Source organism: Salmo salar, chromosome ssa10 (genome assembly GCF_905237065.1).
Source record: "Salmo salar chromosome ssa10, Ssal_v3.1, whole genome shotgun sequence".
In the NCBI taxonomy this organism is placed as follows: domain Eukaryota; kingdom Metazoa; phylum Chordata; class Actinopteri; order Salmoniformes; family Salmonidae; genus Salmo; species Salmo salar.
Window position 1 is genome coordinate 55,077,712 of NC_059451.1, and position 17,473 is coordinate 55,095,184.

Here is a 17,473-nt window from a genome sequence, read left to right on the forward strand (position 1 = left end):
CCAGTGTGACTGACTGATTGACTGACTGGTCTGTCTCTGTGTTATTTGGCTAGTGTGACTGACTGACTGACTGACTGACTGGTCTGTCTCTGTGTTATTGGGCCAGTGTGACTGACTGATTGACTGACTGGTCTGTCTCTGTGTTATTTGGCCAGTGTGACTGACTGACTGACTGACTGGTCTGTCTCTGTGTTATTGGGCCAGTGTGACTGACTGACTGACTGGTCTGTCTCTGTGTTATTTGGCTAGTGTGACTGACTGACTGACTGACTGGTCTGTCTCTGTGTTATTTGGCTAGTGTGACTGACTGACTGACTGACTGACTGGTCTGTCTCTGTGTTATTTGGCCAGTGTGACTGACTGACTGACTGGTCTGTCTCTGTGTTATTGGACCAGTGTGACTGACTGACTGACTGACTGACTGGTCTGTCTCTGTGTTATTGGACCAGGGTAATCCTAGGGAGCGGCCTGTCATTCAGCTGTGGCTGCACTTCTATTGTTGTCGCTAGGCTAAGTTCCCATCTCTCCTCGGCTGGAGCTGACCATGCATGCTCCTTTCATGAGACAGCCAGCCAGCCACACAGTCAGGCGCCCTCTATTGTAGTCCACTGGTGGTGGTCTGGACCAGGGGATGTGAGGCCTTGTTTGTACACAGATGGATTTAATTGAATGACAGGTCTCTCGTGATAGACTTTACATTGGGGCGGCAGGGTAGCCTAGTGGTTAGAGTGTTGGGCTAGTAATTGAAAGGTTGCAAGTTCGAATCCCTGAGCTGACAAGATACAAATCTGTCGTTCTACCCCTGAACAAGGCACCCACTGTTCCTAGGCTGTCATTGAAAATAAGAATTGTACTGAACTGAAACACAAATTAAGTAGCTGGCCAGTTGATGTGAGATTTGGGTCTGGGTTCTGAGATTAGACAGGTTCAGTTCTCTCTGTTTCTCTCTCAATTTAAGGGCTTTATTGGCATGGGAAACATTGCCAAAGTAGGTTAAATAGATAAAAAACTATAGTGAACAGTTAACATTACACAGAAGTTCCAAAAGAATAAAGACATTTCAAATGTCATGTTATGGTGGTCACACATCTTGCACCGTGGTATTTCACCCAGTAGATATGGGAGTTTATCAAAATTGGATTTGTTGTTGAATTCTTTGTGGGTCTGTAAAATCTGAGGGAAATACAGTGCCTTCGGGAAAGTATTCAGACCTCTTTTTCCACATTTTGTTAGGTTACTGCGTTATTCTAAAATTCATTAAATAGTTTTTTTCCCCTCATCAATCTAAATACAATACCCCATAATGACAATGGGAAAACCGTTTCATTGTGTCATTATGGGGTATTATTATGGGGTATTGAGTCATTATGGGGTAGTGTGTCATTATGGGGTATTGAGTAATATGTGGTATTGTGTCATTATGGGGTATTGGGTAGCCTAGTGGTTAGAGCGTTGGGCTAGTAACCGAAAGGTTCCAAGTTCAAATCCCCGAGCTGACAAGGTACAAATCTGTCATTCTGCCCCTGAACAAGGCAGTTAACCCACTGTTCATAGGCCATCATTGAAAATAAGAATTTGTTCTTAACTGACTTGCCTAGTTAAATAAAGGTAAAATTGTGACATTATGGGGTATTGTGTGTAGATTGATGAGGATTCTTTTCTGTTTAATCCACTTTAGAATAAGGCTGTAACGTAACAAAATGTGGACAAAATCAAGGGGTCTGAAAACTTTCCCGAAGGCACTGTATGTGTCTCTAATATGGTCATACATTTGGCAGGAGGTCAGGATGTGCATCTCAGTTTCCACCTTGTTTTGTGGGCAGTGTTGCACATAGCCTATCTTCTCTTGAGAGTCAGGTCTGCCTTTCTCAATAGCAAGGCCATGCTCACTGAGTCTGTACATAGTCAAAGCTTTCCTTCATTTTGGGTCATTCACAGTGGTCAGGTATTCTGCCACTGTATAATCTCTGTTTATGGCCAAATAGCATTCTAGTTTGCTCAGTTTTTTTGTTAATTCTTTTCGATGTGTCAAGTAATTATCGTTTGGATTTCTCATGATTTGGTTGGGTCTACTTGTGTTGCTGTCCTGGGGCTCTGTGGGGTCTGTTTGTGTTTGTAAACAGAGCCCCATGACTCTTCTCCATGTTCTTTTCTCTGTAGGTGATGAAAGGTTTGGGAATAGCTTCCTTTTAGCTGATTGATTTTCTGGATTTTGATAATTACCGGGTATCGGCCTAATGCTCTGCATGTTTTACGTTTTATTGGCATGGGAAACATATGTTTACACTCTCTCTCTCTCTCTCTCTCTCTCTCTCTCTCTCTCTCACTCACTCTCTTACAATTCAGTGGTCATCTCCCTTAAATAAGATTATAGATTTGAGAGTGCTTGATGACTCTCGGAAGAGTAGGTTGCCATAGTGATATGGACAGACAGAGCAGAGGGAGGGAGTCTACATCTTTAGTGATCAAGGATCTTAGATACTGTAGCTGAACTAATGTAATTTATGAGCTTCCGGGAGAAGAGGTTTCTTGAATCACTATACCTCCTTCTGTTTACCTTAATGGAAACGCAGCAGAATAAGGGCTCTGTGATCTGATATGCGGCCCAAATGGCACCCTATTCCCTTTATAGTGCACTACTTTTGATTAGAGACCCCCTATGGGGCCCTGGTCTAAAGTAGTGCACTACATAGGGAATAGGGTGCCATTTGGGATGTAGTCCTGGTGTAATAGTGATGCAAAGTCACACAAGGTGAACATGAAACACCATGGAGATATAGTATAATGTTTACAACAAGGTCACACCATGGAGATACAGTATAATGTTTACAACAAGGTCACACCATGGAGATACAGTATAATGTTTACAACAAGGTCACACCATGGAGATACAGTATAATGTTTACAACAAGGTCACAACATTGAGATACAGTATTATGCTTACGACTCTTAACGTTGCTCTATTTGACTCTGTGGTGATCAACTGGAAACCAATCATAGGGTTCAGTCACAGTAATAGGGTATAACTGTATCACATCGATACTAAAAACAGAGACAGGGTTGATAGCAGTGAGACAAGCTCACAGATAGAAGTTTCTCTTGTGTGTGTGTGTGTGTGTTAACGTTAACCATCTAAGGATTTGCCGTTTTATACTTTTCATTTTCTTTTACAGGTGTTGCTATCGATTTTCCAGGCCCTGTATTTGGGCACGTTTTGAGAGGCGCTCCGAGCAGGCTGGTCCTAGCCAGGAGGCACCATGTCCGGGGCCTCTGTGAAGGTGGCGGTGCGGGTCCGTCCCTTCAACTCCAGAGAGATGGGGAAGGACAGCAAATGCATCATCCAGATGTCAGGAAACACAACCAGTGAGTATCACACACACACACGCACACACACGCACACACAAGGTGGGCCCTTTCTAAAGTAAGGTTCTACATGGAACCAAAAAGGGTTCCTCATGGATCCAAAAAGGGTTTCTCATATGGGAACCTTGTTTTCTAAATGTGAAGTAATTCATTTAACGTGGCAGCATAAGATCACCCCGCATCATCTCCACCCTCACCCCCCTTCATCTCCCCCTCACCCCCTTCATCTCCCCTCTTACCTCCCCCTTCATCACTCCCTTCACCCCCCTCATCCCCCCTTCATCTCCCCCTCACCCCCCTTCATCTCCCCCCCTCACCTCCCTTCATCTCCCCTCTCCCCTCCATCACTCCCTTCATCCCCCCCTCATCTCCCCCCTCACCTCCCCCTTCACCCCTCCTCCACCTTCCCCCTCACCTCCCCATTAGAGAAGGTATTTAGGTAGAGGATGTAGAGAAGGTATTTAGGTAGAGGATGTTATCAAACACCTGTAGAGAAGGAGCACTATGGAAAGGTCAAGGTGGTATTGAGGTAGAAGATGAGAGGCAGAAGATCAGAGGGTGTACCCGGCTCCACGAGGGAGTGTCTCCCCCATGATAGGGTGTGTGAGGTTTTCATCCCGACATTGACTGACACTGAATTGATTATGACCGAGCTCTCTCCGGAGACCTGGAGAGGAGAGGGTGTGTCCTCACATTCATAATCAAACGCGCCATCAGCAAAGACACCTGCTCCGACTATGTTATCAGTTAAACAGCCAAGATCATGTTATCGTAAAAAAAAAACCCAGCTCTTTCTAAAAACTTTAGAAAGAGCGAATTCTACATTTTCACCTCACTTAAAACATCACATTTTTTGGGGGGCGGCTAAAACCATGATTTGGTCTAACAGAAAAGTGCATTATCATCATTAATCCTGTAATGAAAGTGTCTGCCCTTCCCTTGCCCCTGTGCCCTCTCTGGGGCTTATTGCTGTGATGAGTGAACCACTTTCCTCTCCCACAGTCACTCGAGAGAAAAACAACTTCTGATCGTATAACATTTCAAAATGCAATTGCATGAAAAACACAGCTTTGTCCGCTTGTTCCTGTTGAGGAGAGGACGGTCTCAGCTTTCTGGAGGTATCAGCTCAATATTCAGCTCAATAGCAACTATTTTTAAAACCTAGATATTTGATATGGCTTTGAGATATGGGGGCGGCACACGGGCGAAATGCGTACCTGCCATTGTGAGGGTAGAGGCCTTATGGGTAGTAGCCTACAACTGGTAGTAGCCTACAACTGGTAATGTATTTGTAGGACATTACATGAATAAATGGCTACTAACAGTGGGTATTATATTTAGAGTAAGCGATTGAGGCTATTTGTTTTGTAGTTTCCACTTCCTCAGGTGGTGAACCCTTAAATTAAATAGCCTATATTACCTTCAGAAAGTATTCACACCTCTTGACTTTTTCCACATGTTGTGTTACAGCCTGAATTTTTTTATTGATTACTTTTAGAGGTTGAGTCACGGGCCCACACACAATACCCCATAATGTCAAAGCGGAATTATGTTTTTAGACATTATCGGCACGGCCCCTCAGTCGAGCAGTGAATTTCAAAAACAGATTCAACAACAAAGACCAAGGAGGTTTTCAAATGCCTTGCAAGGACAGGCACCGATTGGTAGATGGGTAAAAAAGTAGAAGGTTAATATCCCTCTAAGCATGGTGAAGTTATTAATTACACTTTGGATGTTGTATCAATACACCCAGCGACTACAAAAATACAGGCGGAGAGGAAAGAAACCGCTCAGAGATTTCACCATGAGGCAAAAGGTGATTTTAAACCAGTTACAGAGTGTTATGGCTGTGATAGGTGACAACTGAGGATGGAGCAACAACATTGTATACTCCCTAGAAAAAATGGTTCTACCTGGAACCAAAAAGGGTTCTACCTGGAACCAAAAAGGGTTCTCCTATGGGGACAGTCGAAGAACCCTTTTTGGTTACAAATATAACCTTTTTGGGTTGCATGTAGAACCCTCTGTGTAAAGGGTTTTACATGGAACCAAAAGGGTTCTGCCTGGAACCAAAAAGGGTTCTTCAAAGGGTTCTCCTATGGGAAAAATGTGGCAAAGAAATCAATTTTATGTCCTGAATACAAAGCGTTACATTTGAGGCAAATCCAACACATCACTGAGCACCATTCTTCATATTTTAAAGCATGGTAGTGGCTGCATCATGTTATGGGTAGTTTTTTGAGAGATAAATAAATGTGATCAAATCATATCAAACTTTATTTGTCACACACTCTGAATACAAGTGTAGACTTTACCATGAAATGCTTACTTACAAGCCCTTAACCCAACAGTGCAGTTCAAGAAGAAGAAAATATTTACCAAGTAGACTAAAATAAAAAGTAATAATAAAAAGTAACACAATAAGAATAACGAGGCTATATACAGGGGGTACCGGTACTGAGTCAGTGTGCAGGGGTACAGGCTAGTTGAGGTAATCTGTACATGTAGGTGGGGGCTGAAGTGACTATGCATAGGTAACAAACAAACAGTGAGTAGCAGCAGTGTACAAGAGGGGGGGGTCAATGTAAATTGTCCAGTGGCGATTATATGAATTGTTCAGCAGTCTTATGACTTGGGGGTAGAAGCTGTTGAGGAGCCTTTTGGTCCTAGACTTGGCGCTCCGGTACAGCTTGCCATGCGGTAGCAGAGAAAACAGTCTATAACTTGGGTGACTGGAGTCTCTGACAATTTTATGGGCTTTCCTCTGACAACGCCTATTATATAGGTCTTGGATGGCAGGAAGCTTGGCCCCAGTGATGTACTGGGCCGTTCGCACTACCCTCTGTAGCGCCGGAGGACGTCCTATCAGTTGTCATAATTGTTGTGTAAGTCTATGGAAAGGGGTGAGAACCATGAGCCTCCTAGGTTTTGTATTGAAGTCAATGTACCCAGAGGAGGATGGAAGCTAGTTGTCCTCCAGCTACACCATGGTGCAACTCTACAGAGTGCTGTTGAGGCTACTGTTGACTTTCATTACAAAACAGTGTGTTTAAATCAGTTATTTGGTGACGTGATTATATTTAGATTACCGTAATTTCCGGACTATTAAGCGCACCTGAATATAAGCCGCACCCACTGAATTAAAAACATTTTTAAATTTTGAACATAAATAAGCCGCACATGTCTATAAGCCGCAGGTGCCAACCGGTACATTGAAACAAATGAACTTTACACAGGCTTTAACGAAACACGGCTTGTAACAAAAATAAATAGGCTTTAACGAAACACGGCTTGTAACAAAAAATTAAAAATTAGCAGTAAGCTTTAGTTGTCTTTTTGCACTGAGTCAATTCCTCACGCTGCTGTTTCCAACGTCTTATCATCGACTCATTAAGACCAAGCTCCCGTGCAGCAGCTCTATTTCCTTTTCCAACAGCCAGATTAATCACCTTCAACTTGAAAGCTGCATCATATGCATTTCTCCGTGTCTTTGCCATGATGAGGGTGACAAAATGACTACCATAATCAGAATGATGGGAAGTTTGAGAGCGCTCGATTTAATCTAAACAGTAAAGAAAAAAGTTGTTTGACCTTAACCCGTTCGGCAATTTCATTGGTCTAATGAAAGCTTCATGCCGCCAAAAAACTGAGCACGTCACAGAATGTGTTTTTTTGGAGAAAAAAAAATTGAAAGCGGGAAAAATCCATATATTAGCCGCGTCATTGTTTAAGCCGCGAGGTTCAAAGCTGGGAAAAAAGTTGCGGCTTATAGTCCGGAATTTACGGTAGTTTTATATAAAAAGGCTAACTTTTGAATATTTCACTATTTGTATTTTTATGAAAGTTCATATCTATTGAATAGGCTGGAGGGATGTGAATAAAATGCCAGTACCAAATTTACTAATATGAGTTGAAGGTAAAAAGACCACTGTTATGTCCTGACATTGTTTGAGGTTAGTGTTTATGTGTGAGGAAAATGTCTCAAGAATAATATTTAAAATGCAGAGACCAGAATAAGGGGGGGGGGGGGTGTGCTACAGACCACTGATTCCTGCACACTATTTGTTTACTTGTTCATCAATTCCCTGTGAAATATATAAATATTCATATATATTCATCAGTGAAGTTACTGTCAATCTCAATGTATTCCCCTATTCATTTAGAATGTCTGGTTACTTAACCTCTCTTGGGTAGGGGGCAGTATTTTCACCTCCGGATGAAAAGCGTGCCCAAAGTAAACTGCCTGTTACTCAGGCCCAGAAGCTAGGATATGCATATAGTTGGTAGATTTGGATGGAAAACACTCTAAAGTTTCTAAAACTGTTAAAATAATGTCTGTGAGTATAACAGAACTGATATGGCAGGCGAAACCCCGAGGACAAACCATCCAGGGAAAAGAAATTGAGGTCATAGGATTTTCCAATTGGTTTCTATGGGATACCCTTATTATTAGGAACCTGGTTGCAGTTCCTATGGCTTCCACTAGATGTCAATAGTCTTTAGAAATTGTTCGATGTTTTTCTTTTGAGAAATTAAGAAGTAGTCCTATTCATTGTAAGTGTCACTCCAGGTGGACTCTACTGTTTTGAGGCGCGTGAACTGGAGCTCGCTTCACATTGTTTTTATCTGAAATTAGAAATAGTTTATTCTGTCTTAAATTTCATCGATTATTTACGTTTTAGGGTACCTGAGGTTGGATTAGGAACATTGTTAGAAATGTTAGGACCAACTTTACAGGTAACTGTATTTGTAGGCATGTTCGGCGAGTTGAAACCGGTGTATTTCTGAATCAAACGCGCCAAATAAATGGACATTTTTGGGACATTAAGTAGGACATTATCGAACAAAGGGACCATTTGTGATGTTTCTGTGACAGTTTGGAGTGCCAAAAGAAGAAGATCTTCAAAGGTAAGGCATTAATTATATCGCTATTTCTGACTTTTGTGGCGCACCTGCCTGGTTGAAAAATTATTTTCATGTGTTTGTATGCGGGGCGCTGTCCTCAGATAATCGTATGGTTTGCTTTCGCCGTAAAGTCTTTTTGAAATCTGACCAGGCGGGCTGGATTAACAAGAAGTTAAGCTTTATTTTGATGTATAACACATATATTTTCAAGAATGTTAAATACTTGAATTTGGTATTTTTGAATTTCTTGCTCTGCAATTTCACCGGATGTTGGCCAGGTGGGATGCTACAGTCCCACCTGCCCATAAGAAGTTAAATAATAATAATAATAATTCATTAAATATAATATACATTCATACCATTCAGGGTGAACACAAAACGGGTAAAAAACAGGGCCCACCTTGCCTGGCGAGGGTTCAGTCTCCTCGCTGCCCGGTTGTACTCCAGATTGCGTTGGTCAGTACAGATGAGAAAAGGGTGTCTCACCCCATCAAGCCAGTGTCTCCACACCTTCAGAGCCTTGACGACAGCCTACAGCTCCCGGTCCCCCACATCCTAGTTTCGCTCCGCCCGGCTGAGCTTCTTCGAAAAGAAGGCACAGGGGCGGAGCTTCGGTGGCGTACCCGAGCGCTGAGAGAGCACGGCTCCTATCCCAGCTTCGGACACGTCCACCTCCACTATGAACGCCAAAGAGGGATCTGGATGAGCCAGCACGGGAGCCGAGGTAAACAGATCCCTCAGATGACCAAAAGCCCTGTCCGCCTCAGCCGACCACTACAACCGTATCGGTCCCCATTTCAGCAGTGAGGTAATGGGAGCCGCTACCTGACCAAAGCCCTGGATAAACCTCCGGTAGTACTTGGCAAACCCTAGGAACCGCTGCACTTCCTTTACCATGGTGGGAGTCGGCCAATTACGCATGGCTGAAATGCGGTCACTCTTCATCTCCACCCCTGATGTGGAAATGCGGAACCCTAGGAAGGAGACGGATTGTTGGAAGAACAGACATTTCTCAGCCTTGACGTACAGGTCATGCTTCAACAGTCGACCAAGCACCCTGCGCACCAGGGACACATGCTCAGCGCGTGTAGCGGAGTATATCAGAATGTCGTCGATATACACCACTACACCCTGCCCATGCAGGTCCCGGAAAATCTCGTCAACAAAGGCCTGGAAGACTGATGGAGCATTCATCAACCCGTACGGCATGGCGAGGTACTCATAGTGCCCTGAGGTGGTACTAAATGCCGTCTTCCAGTCGTTCCCCTCCCGGATTCGCACCAAGTTGTAAGCGCTCCTGAGATCAAATGTTGTGAAGAAACGCGCCCTGTGCATTGACTCGATTGCACTGGCGATGACACTGTACCTCACTGTGATCTGATTGATACCCCGATAGTCAACACACGGGCGCAGACCTCCATCCTTCTTCACGAAAAAGAAACTCGAGGAAGCAGGTGAAGTGGAGGGCCGAATGTATCCCTGCCCCAAGGATTCGGAGACATATGTTTCCATAGCCGCCGTCTCCTCCTGTTACAGAGGATACACGTAACTCCTGGGAGTGCTGCGTCTACCAGGAGATTAATCGCACAATCCCCCTGTCGATGAGGTGGTAATTGAGTCGCCTTCTTCTTACAGAAGGTGAGAGCCAAATCAGCATATTCTGAGGGGATGCGCACGGTGAAGACCTGGTCTGGACTTTCCACCGTAGTCGCACCGATGGCAACCCCTACACACCTCCCTGAGCACTTTCGTGACCACCCCTTGAGAGCCCTCTGTTGCCACGAAATAGTGGGGTCATGACAGGCCAACCAGAGTAGGCTCAGCACCACGGGAAACGCAGGAGAATCAATAAGGAAGAGACTGATTATCTCCTTGTGACCCTCCTGCGTAACCATGTCTAGTGGAGCGGTGGCCTTCCTAATCAGCCCTGACCCTAATGGTCAACTATCTTGAGCGTGCACAGGAAAGGGCATATCCACAGGAACAAGGGGGATCCCTAAACTATGGGCAAATGAACGGTCAATAAAATTCCCAGCTGCGCCTGAATCTACGAGCGCCTTATGCTGGGAATGCGGGGGAAACCTCAGGAAATGTAATAAACACATACATGTGAGCAACAGGGGGCTCTGGGTGAGCCTGGTGCCGACTCACCTGGAATGACACGATAGTGCCCTGCCTGCTACCTCAACTCCCTGAGGAACCCCCCCAACACCGACCAGCAGTGTGCCCTCTGCGGCCACAGATGGTGCAGGGAATGGCCCCTCCTCCGGTCACCCTAAGCGCAGCACCTCCCAGCTCCATGGGCGTAGGAGCGGAGGTGCTGGGGGATGGAACTGATGGGCCCTGATCCGGACATCCGCGGATAGCCAGCAGGTTGTCCAGCCGGATGGACAGGTCCACCAGCTGGTCCAACGTGAGGGTGGTGTCTCGGCAGGCCAACTCCCGACGGACGTCCTCGCGCAGACTGCACTAGTAGTGATCGATCAGGGCCCTATTGTTCCATCCCGCATTGGCGGCCAGGGTCCAGAAGTCCAAAGTGAAATCCTGCGCGCTCCTCATCCCCTGCCTCAGGTGGAACAGACATTCACCCGCCGCTCGACCCTTAGGTGGATGGTCGAAAACTGCCCGAAAGCGGCGGGTGAACTCTGCGTAATGCCGTGTCTCCTTCACTCCATATGGCGTTGGCCCACTCCAGAACTTTGCCTGAGAGGCAGGAGACGAGGGCGGACACGCTCTCACATCCTGAAGGAGCCGGGTGGACGGTCGCCAGGTAGAGTTCCAGCTGGAGTAGGAACCCCTGGCATCCGTCCCATCATACTCCCTCTGGAGCACGAGCCGAATCCCACTTGGACCGGGTGAAGGAGGGGTGGACAGTGGGGCCTGCTGTAGTGGGGCTGGTGGAGGCGTTGGAAAACCTCGATCCATCGTCTGCAGCACGCTGTGCCCAGACGTTGTAAGATGGTCGCGTGCTCCTGGACGCGCTCCTCTACCACCACAGGGAGGGCGTCTGCTCCTGCTGACTCCATTCGGTGGGTGAGTGATTCTGTAACAGATCCTGTGTTTAGCTGGTGTAGCGGAGTCAGGCGCAGGACAACAGATATGAGTAATAGAATGTAATTTACTCAAAAGTATACAATTACAAAGCAATAATGCTAGCCCACAAATAATGGACCGTATACAACAAACAATCACTCACAAAAACCATGGGGAAAACAGAGGGTTAAATAATGAACATGTAATTGGGAAATTGAAACCAGGTGTGTAAAACAAAGACAAAACAAATGGAAAATGAAAAGTGGATCGGCGATAACTAGAGGCCGGTGACGTCGACCGCCGAATGAACATGGGGAGGGACCGACTTCGGCGGAAGTCGTGACAAAACACCTGTAGAGAAGAAGCGCTATGGAAAGGTCAAGGAGTGTAAGGTAAAACCAGGGATTAAGAATAGGAACAAGAGGTAAAGAGAACCCTCTGTGTTTTATTCATTCGTTCTGTTTGGTTTTGGAATATGGAGTGAGGTTTTTAAAGTTCTGTAAGACACTAAGATCAATGTAAATTCCCATCACTGTTCAGTGGGTTGGAGTGGACCTGTCCAGACCATTTACTGGGAGCTGTTCACCACCATAACCAGTCAGTCTGCGCATGGTGGGCTGTAGCTCGCACTCAGATGTCAAACTGCGGTACTTATTCAGAGAAATAATGTTTACTTGTGGACCAGTGTCTAGTTTGAACTTTAGCTCTGTGCCTTGTGTTCCTATCTCAATGTCAGCAAAGGCTTGCCCTGTCTCTGATATTTGACTTTTCTGTGTCACTGAATCAATACAGTTCATCAGCATTTGACTCTTTGTTTGACATTCCACGGTAAGCTCTGCACACCTTTGCAAAGTGACTCCATTTACCACATTTAGTACACTGTTTGCCTTTAGCTGGGCAATGTCCTTGTTCGCCATGCACTTTGTATCCACAATATCCACGTGTTTTGAGTCTGTGTAGCTCTGTTATGTCTCTCTCCGTTGTAAAACGTGCTCTCTGTGCACCGGAGGTTTTCATCTGAGCCGGTGCTAGCTCGTGAGATCTGGTTATGTCGATAGCTTTGTCCAGCTCAGACCCAACATTTTCTCTCACTCGCGGTGAGTGTATTCCAAATACAATACGGTCACTGACCATCTCATCCTTGTTTGCATAATCACAGTCTTTTACAAGCAGACGCAGCCCAGTCACAAACTGTTCAAAAAGACTCGCTAAGCTCCCTGTACTTTCTCATGGAATTTGTACCTAGCGAAAATTGCATTAGTCTTCGGCACAACATATGCTTCAAAACGATCGTAGTGTGTTTTCAGTAGCTTTGATTCAGCCTCGGTAAGTGTCCATGTGTTATAAATATCTCTCCCTTTTTCACCGATCCAGAGGAGCAGGTAGCTGCACTTTTCCTCTTCTCCTCTTTCCTTCAGAGGACCCGTGAACATCAGCTCCACATGCTGTTTGTACTGACGCCATGCATCGGGTCAGTTTGTAGACTCCCCAGTCCATTCGAGGTGAAGGAACTCCAGAAAAAATCCATCTTTTAAGACCTTTTACTCTGACACCATGTCTTGTTTTTCACGCTTTGTACAAAATAATGAACTGCAGTACTACGGGATATTTCTTGACGTAGCTCTTTATTAGCTAGCATGTTCATTTATCTCCAACCATGATCAACTGACCATGACCTAACCCTCTGGGTGGTCTTAACCAATCATAGCACAGTATGATACGGAGGTAAAATGCATCCAATTATGATTCAGTATGTTTACACATATGAATATTACATACACCTACTCCAGCAATTCTGTTTTTGACTGAGAAAGCCACCAGAAAGCTTGAAGAGAAAATCCCCGATTGTGTGATTGTACGTCTGATGACAGTGTGATAAATACAATCCAGTAGAGAGAGGGAGAGACGGCCATCTCTGCAGCATAACCAGTAGAGAGAGGGAGAGACGGCCATCTCTGCAGCATAACCAGCAGAGAGAGGGAGTGACGGCCATCTCTGCAGCATAACCAGAAGAGACAGGGAGAGACGGCCATCTCTGCAGCATAACCAGTAGAGAGAGGGAGAGACGGCCATCTCTGCAGCATAACCAGTAGAGAGAGGGAGTCACGGCCATCTCTGCAGCGTAACCAGTAGAGAGAGGGAGTCACGGCCATCTCTGCAGCATAACCAGTAGAGAGAGGGAGTCACGGCCATCTCTGCAGCATAACCAATAGAGAGAGGGAGTCACGGCCATTTCTGCAGCATAACCAGTAGAGAGAGGGAGAGACGGCCATCTCTGCAGCATAACCAGTAGAGAGAGGGAGTCACGGCCATCTCTGCAGCATAACCAGTAGAGAGAGGGAGTCACGGCCATCTCTGCAGCATAACCAGTAGAGAGAGGGAGTGACGGCCATCTCTGCAGCATAACCAGTAGAGAGAGGGAGTGACGGCCATCTCTGCAGCATAACCAGTAGAGAGAGGGAGAGACGGCCATCTCTGCAGCATAACCAGTAGAGAGACGGAGTCACGGCCATCTCTGCAGCATAACCAGAAGAGAGAGGGAGTGACGGCCATCTCTGCAGCATAACCAGTAGAGAGAGGGAGAGACGGCCATCTCTGCAGCATAACCAGTAGAGAGAGGGAGAGACGACAATCTCTGCAGCATAACCAGTATAGAGAGGGAGAGACGGCCATCTCTGCAGCATAACCAGTAGAGAGAGGGAGAGACGGCCATCTCTGCAGCATAACCAGTAGAGAGAGGGAGAGACGGCCATCTCTGCAGCATAACCAGTAGAGAGAGGGAGAGACGGCCATCTCTGCAGCATAACCAGTAGAGAGAGGGAGAGACGGCCATCTCTGCAGCATAACCAGTAGAGAGAGGGAGAGACGGCCATCTCTGCAGCATAACCAGTAGAGAGAGGGAGTCACGGCCATCTCTGCAGCATAACCAGTAGAGAGAGGGAGTGACGGCCATCTCTGCAGCATAACCAGTAGAGAGAGGGAGAGACGGCCATCTCTGCAGCATAACCAGTAGAGAGAGGGAGAGACGGCCATCTCTGCAGCATAACCAGTAGAGAGAGGGAGAGACGGCCATCTCTGCAGCATAACCAGTAGAGAGAGGGAGAGACGGCCATCTCTGCAGCATAACCAGTAGAGAGAGGGAGTCACGGCCATCTCTGCAGCATAACCAGTAGAGAGAGGGAGTCACGGCCATCTCTGCAGCATAACCAGTAGAGAGAGGGAGTGACGGCCATCTCTGCAGCATAACCAGTGGAGAGAGGGAGTCACGGCCATCTCTGCAGCATAACCAGTAGAGAGAGGGAGTCACGGCCATCTCTGCAGCATAACCAGTAGAGAGAGGGAGTGACGGCCATCTCTGCAGCATAACCAGTAGAGAGAGGGAGTCACGGCCATCTCTGCAGCATAACCAGTAGAGAGAGGGAGTGACGGCCATCTCTGCAGCATAACCAGTAGAGAGAGGGAGTCACGGCCATCTCTGCAGCATAACCAGTAGAGAGAGGGAGAGACGGCCATCTCTGCAGCATAACCAGTAGAGAGAGGGAGAGACGGCCATCTCTGCAGCATAACCAGTAGAGCGAGGGAGTCACGGCCATCTCTGCAGCATAACCAGTAGAGAGAGGGAGTCACGGCCATCTCTGCAGCATAACCAGTAGAGAGAGGGAGTGACGGCCATCTCTGCAGCATAACCAGTAGAGAGCGGGAGTGACGGCCATCTCTGCAGCATAACCAGTAGAGAGAGGGAGTGACGGCCATCTCTGCAGCATAACCAGTAGAGAGAGGGAGAGACGGCCATCTCTGCAGCATAACCAGTAGAGAGAGGGAGTCACGGCCATCTCTGCAGCATAACCAGTAGAGAGAGGGAGAGACGGCCATCTCTGCAGCATAACCAGTAGAGAGAGGGAGAGACGGCCATCTCTGCAGCATAACCAGTAGAGAGAGGGAGTGACGGCCATCTCTGCAGCATAACCAGTAGAGAGAGGGAGTGACGGCCATCTCTGCAGCATAACCAGTAGAGAGAGGGAGAGACGGCCATCTCTGCAGCATAACCAGTAGAGAGAGGGAGTCACGGCCATCTCTGCAGCATAACCAGTAGAGAGAGGGAGTGACGGCCATCTCTGCAGCATAACCAGTAGAGAGAGGGAGTGACGGCCATCTCTGCAGCATAACCAGTAGAGAGAGGGAGTGACGGCCATCTATGCAGCATTACCAGTAGAGAGAGGGAGTCACGGCCATCTGTGCAGCATAACCATTAGAGAGAGGGAGTCACGGCCATCTCTGCAGCATAACCAGTAGAGAGAGGGAGTGACGGCCATCTCTGCAGCATAACCAGTAGAGAGAGGGAGACACGGCCATCTCTGCAGCATAACCAGTAGAGAGAGGGAGAGACGGCCATCTCTGCAGCATAACCAGTAGAGAGAGGGAGTCACGGCCATCTCTGCAGCATAACCAGTAGAGAGAGGGAGTCACGGCCATCTCTGCAGCATAACCAGTAGAGAGAGGGAGTGACGGCCATCTCTGCAGCATAACCAGTAGAGAGAGGGAGACACGGCCATCTCTGCAGCATAACCAGTAGAGAGAGGGAGAGACGGCCATCTCTGCAGCATAACCAGTAGAGAGAGGGAGTGACGGCCATCTCTGCAGCATAACCAGTAGAGAGGGGAGTGACGGCCATCTCTGCAGCATAACCAGTAGAGAGAGGGAGTGACGGCCATCTCTGCAGCATAACCAGTAGAGAGAGGGAGAGACGGCCATCTCTGCAGCATAACCAGTAGAGAGGGAGTCACGGCCATCTCTGCAGCATAACCAGTAGAGAGAGGGAGAGACGGCCATCTCTGCAGCATAACCAGTAGAGAGAGGGAGAGACGGCCATCTCTGCAGCATAACCAGTAGAGAGAGGGAGTGACGGCCATCTCTGCAGCATAACCAGTAGAGAGAGGGAGTGACGGCCATCTCTGCAGCATAACCAGTAGAGAGAGGGAGAGACGGCCATCTCTGCAGCATAACCAGTAGAGAGAGGGAGTCATGGCCATCTCTGCAGCATTACCAGTAGAGAGAGGGAGTGACGGCCATCTCTGCAGCATAACCAGTAGAGAGAGGGTGTGACGGCCATCTCTGCAGCATAACCAGTAGAGAGAGGGAGTGACGGCCATCTATGCAGCATTACCAGTAGAGAGAGGGAGTCACGGCCATCTGTGCAGCATAACCATTAGAGAGAGGGAGTCACGGCCATCTCTGCAGCATAACCAGTAGAGAGAGGGAGAGACGGCCATCTCTGCACCATAACCAGTAGAGAGAGGGAGAGACGGCCATCTCTGCAGCATAACCAGTAGAGAGAGGGAGTCACGGCCATCTCTGCAGCATAACCAGTAGAGAGAGGGAGTCACGGCCATCTCTGCAGCATAACCAGTAGAGAGAGGGAGTGACGGCTATCTCTGCAGCATAACCAGTAGAGAGAGGGAGAGACGGCCATCTCTGCAGCATAACCAGTAGAGAGAGGGAGAGACGGCTATCTCTGCAGCATAACCAGTATAGAGAGGGAGTGACGGCCATCTCTGCAGCATAACCAGTAGAGAGAGGGAGTGACGGCCATCTCTGCAGCATAACCAGTAGAGAGAGGGAGTGACGGCCATCTCTGCAGCATAACCAGTAGAGAGAGGGAGTCACGGCCATGTCTGCAGCATAACCAGTAGAAAGAGGGAGAGACGGCCATCTCTGCAGCATAACCAGTAGAGAGAGGGAGTCACGGCCATCTCTGCAGCATAACCAGTAGAGAGAGGGAGAGACGGCCATCTCTGCAGCATAACCAGTAGAGAGAGGGAGAGACGGCCATCTCTGCAGCATAACCAGTAGAGAGAGGGAGTGACGGCCATCTCTGCAGCATAACCAGTAGAGAGAGGGAGAGACGGCCATCTCTGCAGCATAACCAGTAGAGAGAGGGAGTGACGGGCCATCTCTGCCAAGAGAACACAGATATTGCCATCTGCTCTGATTTAATCTAAAAATCAGTGTCCCAAATGGCAACCTATTCCCTTTTATAGTGCACTACTTTTAACCAGGTACCTTTGTTTACATTCTTTACAATCGTTATGGAGTCGGTAATAACAAAAAAACAACACACATTCGGATGCCGACGCCACTATTGCACTTCACAGACCTTGCATATCTGCAGGCG

At 47.3% G+C, this 17,473-nt stretch overlaps 1 protein-coding gene across 19 annotated transcripts in view; it reads left to right on the forward strand.

Annotated features, from left to right (window-relative positions):
• The window catches only part of kif1aa (kinesin family member 1Aa), a 160,810-nt gene that overhangs the window by 7,014 nt on the left and 136,323 nt on the right, over positions 1 to 17,473 (forward strand). For all 19 annotated transcript variants that reach the window (XM_014123746.2, XM_014123748.2, XM_014123751.2 and 16 more), the window contains exon 2: positions 3,174 to 3,363. In XM_014123746.2, the coding sequence (XP_013979221.1) occupies positions 3,258 to 3,363 (106 nt within the window). In that variant the 5' untranslated portion in view covers positions 3,174 to 3,257. The remainder of the gene's footprint in view (positions 1 to 3,173; positions 3,364 to 17,473) is intronic.